The sequence below is a fragment of the Trichosurus vulpecula genome, chromosome 1 (genome assembly GCF_011100635.1).
Source record: "Trichosurus vulpecula isolate mTriVul1 chromosome 1, mTriVul1.pri, whole genome shotgun sequence".
Lineage (NCBI taxonomy): Eukaryota > Metazoa > Chordata > Mammalia > Diprotodontia > Phalangeridae > Trichosurus > Trichosurus vulpecula.
Window position 1 is genome coordinate 36,964,065 of NC_050573.1, and position 18,162 is coordinate 36,982,226.

The following is an 18,162-nucleotide window of genomic DNA, read 5'->3' on the forward strand; positions in this document are numbered from 1 at the left end:
CCCATAAAGTGGGATTTCTTTTAAAAGAAAAAAAATCTAAGTAAAAACTGAAAAGTCACACCAAGTGGGATTTCTTTTAAAAGAAAAAAAATCTAAGTAAAAACTGAAAGGTCACACCAATTTATGGGCCATACTCTGGTTTCGTTCAAGTCAGATTTGGGGGAAAAAGTTGACCTATATTTTGACCAATGTGGTATTTTGTACCATAATCAATATATCTGTATCATAATCTAATAAAGACTAATCTACCAGTTTCTTCTCCCAGTTTCATAGCTGTCTGCAGATATCATTTGTGTCCCTCTGGACAACAGGGTTGGTTTTTTTTCCTCTCATGCTGGGAGACCCCCTACCGCCATATTATGAGCTCCCCAAATTTGGCTTCTACTTTTACTGGCTGGGATCTTTTTAATGTCTTGAAGAGCAGGGATGCAGTATCTCGTTGGACCCTTGAATCCATTCATGCTTTCTAGTCTGAAAAATCCGATAAATTGTCAGTTGTGCGAAACCAATTACTACCTGTAGACCAGTTCTAAAAATCTGACATTGCAGTCATTGAATCTTTCCTGCATTGACCCTTTCCCCCGAAGCCCTCCTACTTTATTGTGCTTTTGTCTGTTTTTACAGTATAGAACTTATTATAGGCACTTTTCATCTAACCAAACACATTTTAAAAGTTTACTCTATATGGAGCAGCTTGCTCGGCGCCAGAGATCCAGAATTTAGGTAAGGGGGGGGTCCATTCCTTCAGGGAGTTTGCAGTTAAGTCGTATAGGTTTTCTGAACTTCCAATGGGTGATTGAGAACATCAGAATGAGGAAATGGAAGCCATAACTGCAAATGAGGGTGAATAACTTCTCTTCCTTGTGTTGGTCTCATAGACAACACATAATTACATTAGTAGCTAAGTGGCTCTTAGGAATTTACTTGTTTTAATGGGAAGATTTTGCTGCTTTATTCCTCTAGGTATTTAATTGTCGTCTGGTGGATCTTGACCTGGCCCTGGGTTACTGTACTCTTTTACCTAAAAAAGATGTCTTTGAAATTATCTGGAAAGTCATCGACACCACATGGCAAAACTACAACAAGATTTTGGTATGGCTAAGAAAAGAAATCCTTTGTTTCATTCACATGTCAATCCTTAAGCATTTGAAGCTTCTACTCTTTACCTGGTGCTAGGGTAGGTGAATTGGGTAAATAAGTAATTGGGGAGAGAGGGTGCTAGCACCTGGGGGCATCAGGAAGGATTCATGCAGAAAGCTGTCTTGGAGCTATACCTTGAAGACACTGAAGGGGGATTGAGCAAAGCAGAGCCAATTCAGGTGTTCGCTCCAGGCATGCAGGAAGGTGAGTGTAAAAGCAAAGAGGTGGGAGATGGTGCCACAGATAAGAAACGTACAGAGGGCCAGTTTGGTTGGACTGTGGCATGCTGGGATGTGGGACAGATCGGTCAAGACTGAGGGGCAAAGGACTCAAAGTGAAACTGTGGAGTTCTGTTTTAGACCAGAGGTGAGCCACTCCAGGATAGTAAGTAGGAGAGGGATGGATGGTTAGATCTAGGCTTCCAGAAAATCACATTGGCAGCTGTGTGGATGATGGGCTGGGCCAGGGAGAGCTGGAGACCAGTGAGGGGGCTGTATCAGGCAGAACAGAGGCTGCAGTGCTGACTCCTTTGTGAAGGCCAAACTCCAGCTCTCCTGATTTAAAAAAACAAAACAGAAGACACAATGTCAGATTTGCACCATCAGAAAGTAATTTTGTGGGAAAGCAGAGCTCTTGTGGATGTGGAATGGGCCGAGCAAACAGGGATGGATAGAGAACTGAGAACGGTGTTAGTGTCTGCACAGGCCTTTCTCTATGGGGGAAAACCTCTTCAATCCCCCATTCTACTTTTCACACTAATTGGCCAGTGCCTCATAGTACCTTCAATTGAAGGAAGAAGCTGGGCCAAAGATAGCTTCACCCCTCTCCGGACTGGACTGCTAACTGGCCTCCATAGAACTTTCTCTGCCACGCCTCCCTTCCCCTGCTTTTAGATACTTTTTATGTGTTGTCTTCCCCTATTAGGATGTATTGAGGGCAGGGACTGTCTTTCTGCTTCTGTGTTTATTCCCAGAGCTTAGCACAGTGCCTGGCACACAGTAAGTGCTTAATAAAGGCTTTTTGACTGATTGCTTGGGAGTTGTTAGGGTGGAGAGAAGAGGTCTAAGGTGAGAGATCTTGTGGAGGAAGATGAGCTGCTGATTGAGTATGTAAGATCCTCTGAGGACCCCTTCAGTTCTAAACCCATGATTACGATTAATATTGAGTATTACGCATAGTGTTTCTTGCTTCCCCCTTCCCACCAGCACAATTATTTGCTCTGAGGAATAGTTCCATTCTAGCAAAGACAACTATAAAGCGAATTTCAGTGACAGGAATCCATTGGGTTCCTTTATAAAAGCAGAGCCACATTCTAATGGGAGAATTCTCCTCATAGACATTCGCTGGACCCTTTTGATGAAGAAGCAGTTTAATACTGCAATGGCATACCTAGCTTTTTAGTGTTCAGTCTGTAAATGCACCAAGCATTTATTAAGACCTACTGTTGATTAGGAACGTGAGGTGAAGGGGAATGAGGAGTCGAGGATGATGAATCCGGGAGGCCAGAAGGCAGTGGTGCCCACAGCAGAAAGGGGAGTGTGGAAGAGAAGTAGGCTTGAGGGGAAAGATTTATAATGAATTCAGTTCTGGACATGTCAAGTTTGAGATGTCTGTAGGATATCAAATTTGGAATGACCTATAGGTGGGGAAGCAGGGTTGCAGCTGTCCCAAATAAAACCCTGAGAGGCAAGGTTTCCAGGCATTATTAATCAGTTTGTTAATTAGGCTAGCCCGTAATCAATAAATTAATGGTCAGTGGTTTCTCTTAGTCACCAAAGATGCCAAGGGAGATTCTGAACTGCTTTAAATCAGGTGTATACCTTCTGGCAGGGAATTTCCCTCACAAGTGAAGCTCCACCCTGGTTGGTGAACGTTTAAGGAGGAGGTTGGCTAACAATCTTCAGCTCCTCCTGCTGAGAACACAGTTTGATCATGAGACTCTGCAGGCTCAAGGCATGGGCAGGGAAACATCTGCATCCTCACCTCTGGCTAGTTTTCTCCATCATGTGCTGGAGAGCCCTAAACTCTAATGGAGGAAATCAAGGACTAGGAGAGGTGTCTGGGGACTGAAACTGGCTTTTGTTTACAGAGTAAACCTTGCCCAGGTAGATGCCTCGCGGCCAGAAGATTACCTTGTTAAGTTATACCCTTCAGAGACTGACCTTTTCAGGAGTGTGGTCTTAACAAAAAACAGGAGGAAAATTAATATTTAGTTATTATTAAATAATAATTATTGTTCATTAGCTAGTAATGCTGTAATATTAATTTTTCTCAGAGCTCAAGAGAAACCAAGGCTGGAAATAAGATTTGGGCATCATTTGTTTGGGATGATAATTAAACCCAAGGGAAACTGATGATGTCACGAAGAGATTTTGGAAACTGAAGTAAAAAAGGGTCTAGGGCATAACGTTGGGAAATATCCACCATTAAGGGTGTGATATGAACGATGAGACGGCCAAGGAGGCTGAGGAAGGGCTCAGATGGGCAAGAGGAAAATCCCGAGAGCAGTGTCACAGAAGCCCACAGAGGGCCCATGTCTAGGAGAAGGGGGTTTCAGATTGACGGGTTGTGAGGATGGAGAAAAGATTTTCCAAACTGAGAATGAAGGGCTCAGAGGTAGTTTTGGAGAAGGCGGTTTCATTTGAGTGATGATGTCAGGAGCTTCAAATGGCATGTTGCAAGAGGAAGTGGAGGCAGCTATCAGAGACAACTTTTTCTAGTTTGTCTTGGAGAAAGGGTAGAGATCTCCACTGCATTTTATTTCATTTTTCAAAACCGTTTGTTTAGGGCTCCACTTCCATCTGCATGCCTGGTACTGAGCACAGTGCTGGCACCTAGTATGTGTGTCATAGATGCTTGTAGATTGATGAATGGACTTGGGATCTTCATAGAACAAGATGGGAAAGCCTTCACCGTCCAACCAAATTTTGTCCCATTTTTGCATTTAGGCTGTGTCCCAGGTGGGAGCTCAACTGGCTTATCTCTATAAGGAACCAGAAATAAGGCTGAAGTTCCAGGAATTAGCCACAGATGCCCAGTGGGGGCTCCGCCTTGGAAAACTTGGGGTAAGTGGCCTAAGTGTTTGACTTGCATGCTTCGTTTGGGAAATAGCCTTGATTTGTTAGTTTAGGGACATAGAGGAGAGAATTCTGTTTCCTTCCGGTGTGTGTGCGCACGTGTGTGTATGTGTGTGTGTGTGTGTGTGTGTGTGCGCATGCGTGCGTGCGCGTGCGCACATGCACTCACCTTGTTTGTGCTTTCCCAACACCCTCCATCGAGTCCAGGCCTAGCCTTTATCAGAAGGGTAACTGGACAGTTCAAGATCGTATCTTAGGTTTGCTTGAAGTAGATGGCTTCATCGAATCACAGGGAGGAAAAGCTGCAGACTGAAGGGGCCTCACCTAACTAAGTCCAGCACTCATTCCACTGTGTGACTGTTTACACAGTATAAATGCAATAGATTTAATTTTGTGGGTCAAATAAATAATGAACTCTCCTAGAATCCATCCAGGGCATAGTAGAAAGGACATTTGGAGTCAGGACCTAGGTCAAAATCCTAGCTACCAGTCAGCTCCCTCAGGCAATTCATTCAACTCTCCAGGACTCAGTTTCTTCCTCTGTAAAATGAGGGAGTTGGACAGTCTCTAAGGTCCCTTTTAGCTGAAAATGCTGTGACCCACGTCTTTTAAAATGAATGGCCTCTGTGGTTGCTCCAAGCTCTAGAGCAACGATTCTTTGGCCTCCTTTGTAACTAGGGTAAATGTTTCAGATCTATTTTTGACCAGCCTTGCCCAGTATTCCTGAGCAGCCCCCACATGGAATGACCATAATGTTTTGAGACCATGCTTTGCATGTGGCTCTTCTGGCCAAGCATCACAAGATTGCCCCCAAAATGTAGCTGTTAGGGATGTGGTAAGCTGCCACTATACATACTTAGACTTTTAGGAGGAGTCGTGGGGAGATGGAATTTGAGGAGCTTTAGGGAATTCTGGTTTTGCTTTTGCAAAAGTAGAAAAATTATATGTTTGTATGTGTTGTTATTTCAAGTCCCGTACCTGTGTTACAGATTCTCAGGCATTTCTCTTTTTCTTTTTGGTGGTATCTTTTTGCTTTTTATCTCTAGATTTCTTTCCAGCCAGTGTTCAGGGAGCATTCACTAAGAAAAAAAGAACTCATGAGCACCCTGGTGAAGAATACAGATGTGGATACGGCTCTCATTCTGGAATACTGCAGGTAATCGGTTCAGCTAGATCTTAGAACATTTTATCAGCAGCATGTCTATATTATAAAAATAATAATGCCCACGTGGCTCAGAAGAGTGCCCTCCATATTCCTGATTCTTGAGATTAATCCATTGGTATACAGAAGAAACCCCAACCTGTCTTAATTGTTTCCTCTTTGTTCTTCATTCTGGATAAGTAGGAGAGGCTGAGAGATTAGTGGCTCTCAACAGTGAAAATACAGAAGGCAAGGGATTTAAATTTTTAGATTGAGAAATGAGTACATTCTAAGTGAATGTCAGGTTCTTTCTTTGGTTCTTCCTTTCCCCCATGTGAATAGTTTCTCTTCTGACAATGAGAGTGTTTTCAGCAGGTCACTCTTCTGACCAAGGAGGCAGCCTGGGGCTTTGTCGTCTTGGCTTGGAGGTTCCAGTCACTGTACCTGCCAGCAGCTTTAAGGACTGAGAAGTGTGAAGAGTGTATTCATCTGCTGTTTGAACTTATCAATTCACAGTAGACTTTTCCTCCTCCCTCAGTGGTCTGCATTCAGAGAGTTTTGGGGGTCTTGCTAATGCAGAACACTGTTCTCAAAATTAGCCAGCCCTAGAAATGTCAAGTCTATCTTAGATAACATCTCAGATCTGCCACAGGAGAGTATGGGGCAGACATTCATTCCTATGAACTTTGCAGTGAGGGTTTGTCTATATATGCTGCCTTTTTGGCCCAGGTAACTTAACTCAATACAGATGCCCTTCCTTAGGAGAGAGAATATAGTTCATATGAAAATCTGCCCTTGCAAAGCCTTTCTTGATCTTTAGATTTAAAAGCTGTCAGTCATCATTCTCTGGAGCAGATTTAGTTTTTTCAGTTTTATAGGTAAAACATTACCAGAGATTGAAGATACATTATTGTTATTATGTATATGAACCTTTTAGCCGCTTTCAAAAATGCAGTTTGTTCTGCAATGATATCTATAGATATGGGCTAGAAGAGAATGACTATGTTGTCTCATTTAGGGACCAGACTAAAGAAGTTTGTTGAAACTCATGATCATGTTGACCTCAGTCAATTTTTCAGTCACAACAGCTTTTGTAAGACCCTCTGCTAAATCCTAAAGGGGTTGCAATCTTTTCTTTGTTAACGGAATACCATATCAACATAGGTCATAGGTCCTTGAAGTAGCCACGGTCTTCACGTTTTCAGACTGAGAGGATGGAGCTCTAATCCAGGTGCTGGGCCTGCGTCCTCAGGGGGCTCTTCTGCATTTCATTTAAGGGAACATGGATTTGTACATTGAACTCAATTTTTCTCTCCTTACAGCACATACGAACTAGACAGTGATGCGGCTCTTCAGCTTTTCATCGAAACCCTGATTCTCCACCATCATCATATCAACAATCTTGAGGAAGACAGTGCCATATATTCTCTGAAACAGCACCACTCACAAATTCTGGCCAAAGCGCTTGAGATCGTGCCTTTACTGAAAAGCACAAGGAATTTGGTTGTGAGTCTTAGCAGCATTCTGTACAAGGTGGGTGGTCATTTCATCGCGCCTCCTTCTTCTCCATTGTCTCTTTCTTAGGTAGGTACTCACACTAACACTTGAAAGGGGACTAATGGAGAGTTTAATACATTCTGCACTTGGAGACATCTTTCCTCTTTTATTTTAGTGGGAAAATTATGTAGCCAGTAAATGTTGGGCTAGATAATCACATCGATTTTTTAAAATTCTATTTTTTCAAGTTTCACACCACTAAAATTTTTTAAAATTTTATTGATGCTTTTTGATTTTTACACCAATGAGTTCCTGATTCCCTTCCAAGAGAATTCACCCTTATAACAAAGAAAAGCATTTGTGCAAGACACAATGACTTCCTCCCAATCGAAGAAAGCACTTTAAAACTTTATTTTATACAGTGATTGGCCATTCCATTTAACCAGAGTTGAGCTGCCTTTTACTGTTGTCTTCATTAGCATTTCATTTCGTTCTTGTTTTCATTGTATTATTCTTTTGATTCTGCTTTCTTTGCATTGAAATAGTTCTTATGGGTCTTCTTATGTTTCTGGGAGTTTCCTGTATTTGTTTCTTTTGGTACACTAATATTTTATCACATTTATATAAATGTTTTGCATATTTATATTTCATTTGTTCAGCCCTTCGCCAACAGATTGATACATGCTTTATTTCTACCTTCCTTGCTACTACAAAAAGTACTGCTTATGATTATTTTGGTATATTTGGGCCCTTTCTGTCTAATTATTGTTTGTATAAAGAATTCGGAATCCCATTTCCAACTAATAGGCATGATGCGAGGCATTATGCTAAGCCCTGGGATACAAAGACAGGCAAAAACAAAAGCAATTCCTGTCCTCAAGGAACTTGAATTCTAATGGAGGAGGTAACATGTTAATAAAAGGTACATGCGAGATATGTACAAGGTTGACGGAAGGTAACCCTAGAGATGGAGGTTCAAGTGGCTCAGGGGGCCCAGCCTGTGCAAAGGTATGTCACATACAGGTTAATAGCAGGTGGGCCAGATGGAGAGGAGTGAAGTTTAGGACAACTGGAAAGGTCCAGGAAGAAGCCAGCTTGTGCAAGAGCCTTCAGTACCAAATAGAGGACTTGAAATATGGTCCTGGAGGGGATAGGGAGCCATTGTAGTTTACTGAACAGGGAAATGACATGATTGGACCTACACTTTAGGAGAGTCACTTTGGCAGCTCTTTGGGGGATGGGCTGGAATGGGGAGAGACTGGGGCAGGCCAACCCACCTACAGGTTATTGCAGTAGTGAAGATCAGCACCAGACAAGAGGAGACGTATATGAGAGGCATGCAGGTAGAAACAAGATTGACAGCAGATTGGATATGGAGGATGCATGAGAATAGCGAGTCAGGGGTGACACAAGCTGAGCAGGGCTGAAAAGAAGCCAGAAGTTTGTTTAGAAATGGAAGTTGTGGACTGCCTTGGTGGACTGTTAACACTCCAGGATTAAACTATTGAACGTGCTGAAGGTTAGTTACTCAGCTTTTTATGGGGCATTTGCTCCCATGCTCAGGGATCCACATGGTGGCAGTAGAGAGAAAGCCAATGTAGCTCTTAGCCACTGCTTCCCTTTTCTCTCCTAGAGATATACATTGACCTAAGTAACTCTCACTATGCTGTCTGTCTTATTCTGATCTTAAAGAAAATAATGAGAACCTTTCTGAGAATCATGCTTGCAGGTCCTAAGTTTCTAGCTTTGCTGCTTCCAAGGAATAGTCATTATTCACTTTCTTCCAAATTCCTCACAATAAATGGAAAAAATAAAATATTCTTAACTTTAACTAAGAATCTCACACAATTATTAGGTTTAAAGCACAGATGTCACCTTTCCCAGATTTTTGGTTATTTGAAACTATCTTTTAAAAAGCAAACAAAAATAAAACAAAAGATTGGAACAGTGTTGGAGAGACTACAGAAGACAGGAATGTTAATCTGCTATTGGTGATAGTATGAATTGGTCCAATGAATCAGGAAGTCAGTTTGGATTTTAAGTAAGGAATGCCACTAAACTGTTCCTATTCCTTTGATCCAGAGATTAATGGGCACATGCCTCAAGGTGGTCGAGGACAGAAAGCAAAGTCTCTTAGACATGGACACTTTTTATGGTAACAAAAAACTAGAAATAAGTGGGTTCCCCTTGAACAGGGGATGATGACCAATTCATAAATGAATGCAATGCAATCATGTTAGCACCCTAAGAAAAGACAGTTGAGAGAACCATGGGAGGACTTGTTGAAACAGTAAGGCAATAATCACAACATAGATGATAATTGTCAAATTGTAGTTCTGTATCACAAAGTATATGAGACTCTCTACGTAGAAGGTAGAAGAAGTAAACCATTTATTCAGACACCAGAGAGCCATATCCCATAACCAAATGCTCAGCTCCCACAGCCAGTCAGTCCACTTCATCATAACAGCAAGGAACCGAAAACATTCAATACAGAGTATCACAACATGGAGCCTCAACATCCCAAAACCTCTCTGACCCCCTGCTGAGGTCTTCCCGAAAACAAACTCACATTACAGCTAAGTCAGCCTGTTCAGTTCTAACAATCATGAGGGCAGCCATTAGCAGCCACCAGCAGCCATAACATCTCTCTCTCTCTCTCTCTCTCTCTCTCTCTCTCAGCTTTTTCTATGACATAACTTCTTTTCCTGTCAGGAAGCTCCTCCCACTGCATATGTCTTAGGCTTCCTGTGATGTAAGAAGGTCACATGGCCTATTAATGGGTGGGAAAGATCTTCAAATCAAAATTGCTACTACACCTGTTTGAACTGATAACCAAGTGAAGTAAGCCATTTCCAGAGAACTATTTAATAACCTCAACAAGAAGAACACTAAGAAATGAAGGCAATGGTTTCCAGTTATAATAACCACTATTGGCCTGGCTCTCAAGGAAAGGTCCCTCCATTCTTTTGTTGGAGAGGTAGAGCACACGGGTACAAATGTTGCATGGTCAGATGAGATTGCTAATTGCTTGATTGTTTTTTGTTACAGTGGAAAGGCTCATTGGGTATGTTTGGGTGTATTTGGAAATGACTGTAACAAAAAAAAAACCAAAAGGCATCAGAATTTTTCAAAAGGGCATTTTCTACCCCAAGCTACTGTTTAGTATTTAGATTTTGTCCTGGTAATGCTGATTTTAGAAGTGAGAAAAATTGGGTACTTATCCTTTAATTGAGGGCAGCGAGGTGGTGCAGTGGATAAGAACTCCAGGCCTGGAGTCAGGGAGACTCATCTTCCTGAGTTCAAATCTGGCCTCTGACATTTACTAGCTGTGTGACCCAAGACAAGTCACTTAACCCTGTTTGCCTTGATTTCTTCATCCATGAAATGGGCTGAAGATGGAAATGGCAAACCACTCTAGTATCTTTGCCAAGAAAGCTCCAAAAGGGGTCACAAAGAGCTGGACATGGCTAAAAAAACAACTAAGCAAATTCTTTGATTGCCCATATTTTCATAGCAATTTAAGATTTACAAAAGTACTATGAATCATTTGCGTATGTATGAGAGTGCTTCATATGTATATCCACAATTTTAATTAATGCATTTGAACTGATATCTTTTTTGAAAGCTGATCCCATTCTCCAGTGTGACTATTTTCATGTCTATATTTCTTAACAGTTGGATCCATATAACTATGAAATTATTGAAGTCGTCTTGAAAATTATACAGAAAGCTGATGAAAAGGTCACCAGTGTCAATATTAATCAGGTATTCCAGAGAATCCATAAACAAATACTAACCCCCTCTGTTAGGTTTCCATTGGATCGTGAAAGTTAGACTTTACACTTCTGAGCAGCCTTTCCTTTGAAAAGTTTCTGAAGTATTTATAGAACGATTTTCCTTATGGCCCTTGTTTTGCGTTTTATCCTAATGTTGCCAAATTGATGTTTTCCAAATGTAAATTAACTTCCTTATACTCCTTTGGGGTTGAAGCTTCCTAGAGGACTGATCTATCCATTAACCAATCCATAAACATTTATTCAGCACTTTCTATGTTTCAAATTCTAAACATGCTAGGGATGCAAAAAAGCAAGGACAGGCTTTGTCTTCACGGAGCTCACATTCTAAGGAAAGAGAAAACATGTAAATAAGTGGATGTGTGTAAGGTATTTACAGAGTAAATGTAAAGGTAATTTCAGAGGACAAGGTAGCAGCTGGAGGCCCCTGACATGGACTGAGGCCTGAAAGAACCCAGGGAGAAGCAGTGGAGAATTAGAAGGGAAAATGTCCTGGGCATGGGGGACACAACTAGCAGAAAGACACAGGCAGGAGAGAGGGAATGTTGTGTATGAGGAATAGCAAGGGGACCAGTGCACCTAAATTGTAGAGAATGTAAAGTATTTCTTGAGGGGAATAAAGTATAAGAAGACCAGAAAGATGGGAAAAGTGTGGAAAGTCTGAAATCTCAAACCCAGAGGACTTTTGATTTGTTCCTGGAGCTAATAGGGAGCCTCTGGAGTTTATCAAGAAGGGATGTGACATAGTCAACTCAGAACCACTTTGTAGCTAGCTGTGCATAGGATTGAATGGAGTGGGGGAATCTTGAAATAAGGAAGCCACTTAAAGGCCATTGCTCTGTTGGGCAAGAGGTGATTAAAGGCCTGGGGGCTATCTCCAGTCATCCTGATCTATACTTTACCACTGGACCCAGATGGCTCCAGAGGACAAAGTGAGGCTGGTGACCTTACACAGCCCTCCCTCACTTAAATCCAATTCACTTGCGCATCAGGGCACCACCCCTCTGTTGTCATTCTCTTCTGAGAATGAAGGACGAGCAACCACAACAATAAAGGCCTGAACTAGAGAAGTGGCTTTGTGAGGGGAAAGAAGGGGAATGGGATGAGGGAGAGAACTAAATGAGACTTGGCAGTGGATTAGTTTTATGGAGTGAATGCAGTGAGGAGCTGCTGACTATAGTAGGGTGGCGAGCCTCCGCCCACGACAGTAAGGTGGTGACCCTGAGTGCTGCAAGGAGCCTGAATGCAGTGAGGAGCCTGAGTGCAGCGAGGAGCCGCCAGTGATAGTAAGGTGGTGAGCCTGAGTGCAGCGAGGAGCCGCCAGTGATAGTAAGGTGGCGAGCCTGAATGCAGTGAGGAGCTGCCAGTGATAGTAAGGTGGCAAGCCTGAATGCAGCGAGGAGCTGCCGACTATAGTAGGGTGGCGAGCCTCCGCCCACGACAGTAAGGTGGTGACCCTGAGTGCTGCAAGGAGCCTGAGTGCAGCGAGGAGCCGCCAGTGATAGTAAGGTGGTGAGCCTGAATGCAGTGAGGAGCCACCAATGACACTAAGGTGGCGATCCTGGGTGGCTGAGGGGATGGCAGTGCCCTTGATAGTCATAAGCTCGAAGAGGGATGGGTTTAGAGGGGAAAGAAAATGAGTTTTTTCCTGAACATGTTGAGCTTTGAGGTTTCTGCGGGACATCCACTTCAAAAATGTCTGAGAGGCAGTTGGTGATAATGTGTGACTGTAGCTCTTGAGAGAGGCTAGGGCTGGATCTATATTTCTGGGAATTATCTTCATAGAAATGATAATTGAACCAATGTGAACTGATGAGATCACCAAGCATGGTAACATAGAGGGAGAGGAGGAGGCTCAGGGCAGAGCCTTGGGGAACGCCTCCTTTTAGTGAGTGTGACCTGGATGAATTTCCAGCAAAGGAAACTGCCAGAGGTTAGACAGATTGGAGGAAGACAAAGAGCACAGAGTCCAAAAAAGCCTAGAGAGGAGAGAATGCAGGAGGAGGGGGGGATCAGCGATGTCACATGCTGCAGAGAAGCCATTAGCCTTGGCAAATGAGGACTTTGCATCAATGGATGAAAAAAAGAAAAACATAGCATGAGACTGAAATGATTTGCTGTTGGCCAAGAGAAATGTGTGTATCCACTGGGGTTGACGGACTATCAAACGCACCCAAAATGCACCGAACTGAGTCTGCTCCGAAGGTTTTAGTAAATCCATGGCAATTTCTCTATTAAGCATACAAAGTATATTTCTTTACTAAAGTACATTTTATTAAGTACATTTCTTTATTAAACGTGCATTTTACTGTTAGTGGGTCCATCACTGAAATTTTTCTAAATCGTTTTCCCCAATCTTTCAGTATTCTGAATATCTATTATTTTGTCAGGGGTCCTCCCTCCATTGACAAAATTTGCACCCTCCCCTTAATTGTAGTAGTCTTTGAGAAAAGCTGTAGATTAAAAATTCATCACCTAGCAGTTGACCTTGTGATGAGCCTCATGTCCTGTTGTCTTAAGGTAAGCAGAAACATTCATTACATTAAGAGGCTTGTTAGATGAGCCAAAAGGAAGGTGGTGTTCAGAAGAAATTTCGGTAAAGCAGGGTGGTCTGAGATAGATCCACAGTCTTTGAGGGAATGTTGTACAGACTTAACTGCCACATGTTTCCATGATGCATCCCTTGGTGTCACTATGAAAGACAGGATCTCATGCTTGAAGGCCTTGGGGTCTGGTCTTGTGCGACCTGTTTTATCTTCTTAGATACAACGGCCAGGAATCGTCAATTGGAGTAAGAGAGGAACCAGGGGGAGATATTCTCTATGGGAGTAGTAATCTTCCATGGGGCTCAAACATTTGAAAACAGAGACATCTGTTCATCTGATGGGAAACCACTGTTCTTTCCATGTAGGGCTTGAGTCTCGTGAAGCATTTGAAATCGTACAGACGAGCATCCCCTCCTGGGAATCTGGAACACGAGTACATCATGAACCATGCAATGACCCTGTCCTCAGCTGCTCAGACTCGGCTGCCTTTTCACCTAATTTTCTTTGGAAAAGTGCAGAACTTCTGGAAAATCCTTTGTATGTTATTCGCTGGTTTCTTTGTTTCAGCGTTAAATGTGTCCCTTGATTTCTCAGACAAACCATTTTCTCCATTTCTCTCGTAGCTGCTGAGCTCAGGGAGGAGTCCTTCCCAACGTTCCTGTTGATCACTAAACTCATGAAGGTAACTGGCAAAAACCCCTGCCAGCTCTCTTCTTAATCCACCGGTCTAGGTTCTGACTATGAGCCTTTTGTGCTGCTCATGTACCTTGTGTTGTTAACTTGTGGCCCTTCTCCTTTATCATTAAAGGTTTCTTTGGATTCTTTGTATGTGTCGACAGCCAAGCAAGTGTTTGAAAAAAGCTTGAAGCCAAAGTTGCTGAAGCAGGTGCAGGCTCAGGGCTCGACCCTGAATAACAAGGAAATAGCAAAGACCTATGAGACTCTGCAGTCCTATTTGTTATCTATAGGTAATCCTGAGTGGGCCGTTGCTGTGGCCATCAACTTTGCTCAGGACATTCCCGAAGGTAGGAATTGGGGGGTATTGAAGCCATTCTCCCAATTCCTTGAGGCATTGAAACATTGGCTGAATAGATGTAGGTCCATCATTTATTTGCTCCCTAGATGTAGGATCCAGATCCTAGTTCTAGCTTATTTGGTTACGCCCCTAAATATCTTGGCATTATTGCAAAAGTCTGTGGATAAACTAGGTGTTGCTATCCTAAAGAAACTATGGGGAAATGTATTCCCATGGAGAAGTATGCTGTCTCTAGGTAGAACAGTGAAGTGCTCAGATTTCAATATTTGTTCTAATCACAATCACTGTGCCCCTGCTAATTATACCATCATCAGTCTCCCAACTTCGTACCTTCATCTCCCCGCTGTGCTCACCCCCATTTATCTTCAATCCTTTACCTCTCCCACATTATCCATTTGGCTCCTCAGTACCATAAATTGATGGTCCATTCTCCATGATTGGAGAAATGCATGTGTATTCATAGTCCAGGGCTCTCCCTATAGATACAAGTAATAAAAACTGCCTTGGTTAAGCTGGAGAAATGCAAAGGACTATTCAGATTCTTTTTTTTAAAATAATTTTTTACTTGGTAGTATTTTATTTTTCCCAATTACATGTAAAGATAGTTTTTCCACATTCATCTTTGTAAGATTTTGAGTTCCAAATTTTTCTCCCTCCCTCCTTTCCCTTCCCCCTCCCCAAGACAGCATGCGATCTGATATAGGTTATACACATACAATCGTGTTAAACGTATTTCCACGTTAGTCATGTTGCAAAAGAAGAAACAGAAACTGTTCATATTCTTCAAGGACATTTTGTAGGTAATTTATGCAAGATAAAAAGCAATCAGCTATGTAAATGAAATAAACTGGAAATGCTACTTTTCACTTGACTAAAAAAGGATCATTTGAGACAAGGTGAATCTCTCCCCTTTTTAGGTTGCTACAAGATAACTACATTGAAATTTTGCCTTTATTTGGCTGAGAAATGGCTAAAGAAGATTCCACCTCAGGTTGGTCCTTTGGCTGTCATCCTCATCTTATCTTTTGTGTGCACTGTGCTTGCTTAAGGTACCTTCTGGGAGGTAACATGTCATGGTGGCCAGACTGCCTTAGAGTCAGGAAGTTCTTCCTCTGACACATGGTAGACACAGGCCATGAGGAAGCCCCTGAACCATTCAGTGCCCCAGGCAACTCTCCAATAGACTGCCATGCAGACCAGTCACTGGTCTGTACCAATAAAGGGAATTTCTACTTTGGAGCTCCCTCTCCCAGTGAAATCACCGGTCCAGACTAATAGATAAATCAGCACATAAATAAACACCTCCCCATCGATGGGAGAACCTTTGGTTTGTTCACAGGCTGAGGCACCTGCCTGTAAGTCAGTCTAGGGACTAAAGCTGGTGAGGAGAAGCTCTGGGGCAGCAGCCAGTAGATGGCCCAAAGAGGGGCTGTCTACCAGAATGGCCTTCCAGGCTGAAATGAGCCCTCCTCAGAAGGAGCACATGCGATTGGTGGGAGGAGCAGTGGGCCGGAACCAATCAGAAAGCTGAATCTCGGGTTGGTCCCCGGGTCAATCATCTCACCTGTCTGACCCTGGAGCCCTATCTATGGAATACAGAAAGTAACATTTACATACCTTCCTATGCAGAGTCAGTGTGGAGAAAACATGAAGGTACTGTCCAAACATCACTTGTTCTTTGTAATACAGGATTGCCTTTTGGTTTGTGCTTTTTTTTTTTTTTTAAAGGATGAAACCCATGAGAAAGCTGAGGCCTTGCTGAAGCATCTGAGGCTGCAGTACCAGCGGTCAGGCACCGAAACTGTGCTCATCACCCACCGCCTGAGCACCCCGGAGCACCTGCGGCTGCTGGGGAAGCCAGCGCAGCTCATCACCAGTCTGTATGAGCACAGCAGCATCCCGCTGAGGATCCAGGGACCAGCCGGCCAGGACTGTCCTGGTGAGGCCTGGCACAGAATGAGGCTGCTTGGGTTTCCCCTCTTGTATTCAAAATGCTGGTTAAAAATTGATTTTCTGTTGTGTGCCTGTAGATATTCATGCAGCTGCCAAGGAAATAGCTGAAATTAACAACTTGGATTTGGAAAAAATCTGGGACACGCTTCTTGAAAAATGGTTATGTCCGACAACACAGACCAATGAGGTGAGTCATTAACGATCCCATCTGGGAACTCATGATCTCTGCCCCAGTCTGCACATGGATCCGAAGTGCTTCGCTGTGTATGCCTCCAAAGGCACAGGTTGCAGCCCATCTGGGTCTTACTTCTTGTGAGCCTCTTGTCCGTGTCTTCACATGAATTTGCCGCAGGGGAGCCACCCCGCAGGCCTAGGCTCTTTCTGGCATCCTCTTGATGTCTTAAAGATGCTAATAAGGCATGTAGGCAGTCCATTACCTATCTCTTACTCTTGCCACATGACCTCTGGCCAAAGATGAAAAGAGCCTTCCCCACATGGGGACACTCCTTTATTTTTAAACTTCTGTGCTAAGTCTTCAGGTCTCATACCTTAAGGTTTGAATAGGGTGAGTTTTTTTGCCTGATAGGTTTTTGTGCTTTGGGTTTTTTTTCTTTACAATATTATTTTTTACGCAGTTTAACTTCTTAGGATTAAAAATTTCCAAAGTGCGATTTTTCTTTTTTTCATAAAAGAAGACCTGAGAAATATTTCTAGTTCAGCATAGGGTTTGCTATCCCAATACTGATTTTTTTTCCCATTATTTCTTTAGAATTTTAAAGTAGAACTTAGTGGATATCATCATTAAGAGTTGTTTGTACTGGGAGCAAGCAACATATTCTTCAGTCTGTGGTTCTACATAAATAATTCCTTAAAAGAGGCATATGGAGTAATGGATAGAGGGCCATCTTCAGTCTGGGGGCCCTGGATTCAAGCCCTGCCTATGCTCATATTGGGCAAATCCTCTACTTTCAGCGTCCCCAGGCAGCTCCCTTAGGATTAGAAATTGCAGAGAGGCCTCACCTGCTTTGGTAGAGAAAGTTTCTTTACCACGATTTCCCTACATCATTGAAATAACAGGTTGGAGTGGGGAAAAAAGTCTACCCTCTCCCTCAAGGTTCAGCAAACATTCAGTAAACGCTCACAATGCGTGAGCCACTGTGCTTGGCATTGGGGATACAGAAACTAAAGGGAGAAGGCACTGCCTTCAGGAAGCTGATATTCTAGGGGGAGACAGGAGTACCGATGAGGAGAGAGGAGGCTGAAGGGGATGAGGACCCTAGCCACTGACCAAGCCTGGCACTGACTCAGTCACTGGAGAACTCCTGAAAAGGGCACATCCATTATACTTTAAATTCATAAGAGGGCATTGTATTGAAATTAAATAAAGCAAAGAATGACTTTTTAAAAAATGTTTCACATATGGGATTTGATTTGAATTTCCTAAATGGAGCTATACCTATACAAACTAAAGGATTTCTTGGGTGTGTCATTATTTGATTTTTTAAAATTTGATTTTTTTTTTACCTTTACAGATACCTTCAGAGTTCTTTAATATTCAAGGAGATGAAGCCCTCCAAAGGTACATTCATTTTCTTTACTTATGGAAGACAGTTTTACAAAAATAGTTGTTTTATTTGTGTCTACAAGTCCAGTGCTGAAGGGGTTGCAAGTTCAAAAAGTGTAAGAAGCTCTCTGAAGGACTCTGAACTGTATCTAGTCACAGGTATAGACCCTGGAGGGTTTTCCTGCAGAGTGAGTTAATGACTCGTCATTGAGATGCTCTTGATACAGCTTAGGCAGGAATCTTTTTTCCCCTAAGTCCATTTCATTGATTTGTTATTTGATGATACTCAGCAGATCATGACTGTTGACCATTAATGTGCAGTGCACAACTCAGACATCTTTTAAAATATTTTATTGGTATCTTTTCTATTTATATCATCTTCATTTCTGAATACATTTGCCTCTGCCTCAT

At 42.6% G+C, this 18,162-nt stretch overlaps 1 protein-coding gene across 1 annotated transcript in view; it reads left to right on the forward strand.

Moving 5' to 3' along the window:
* KNTC1 (kinetochore associated 1) overlaps positions 1-18,162 on the forward strand; it is an 87,872-nt gene that overhangs the window by 51,207 nt on the left and 18,503 nt on the right. Inside the window, exons 40-51 of the mRNA XM_036765209.1 lie at positions 964-1,092; positions 4,089-4,205; positions 5,264-5,373; positions 6,681-6,891; positions 10,534-10,623; positions 13,564-13,735; positions 13,822-13,880; positions 14,007-14,223; positions 15,152-15,225; positions 15,963-16,173; positions 16,265-16,374; positions 17,720-17,766. Of these exons, the coding sequence (XP_036621104.1) occupies positions 964-1,092; positions 4,089-4,205; positions 5,264-5,373; positions 6,681-6,891; positions 10,534-10,623; positions 13,564-13,735; positions 13,822-13,880; positions 14,007-14,223; positions 15,152-15,225; positions 15,963-16,173; positions 16,265-16,374; positions 17,720-17,766 (1,547 nt within the window). The remainder of the gene's footprint in view (positions 1-963; positions 1,093-4,088; positions 4,206-5,263; positions 5,374-6,680; positions 6,892-10,533; positions 10,624-13,563; positions 13,736-13,821; positions 13,881-14,006; positions 14,224-15,151; positions 15,226-15,962; positions 16,174-16,264; positions 16,375-17,719; positions 17,767-18,162) is intronic.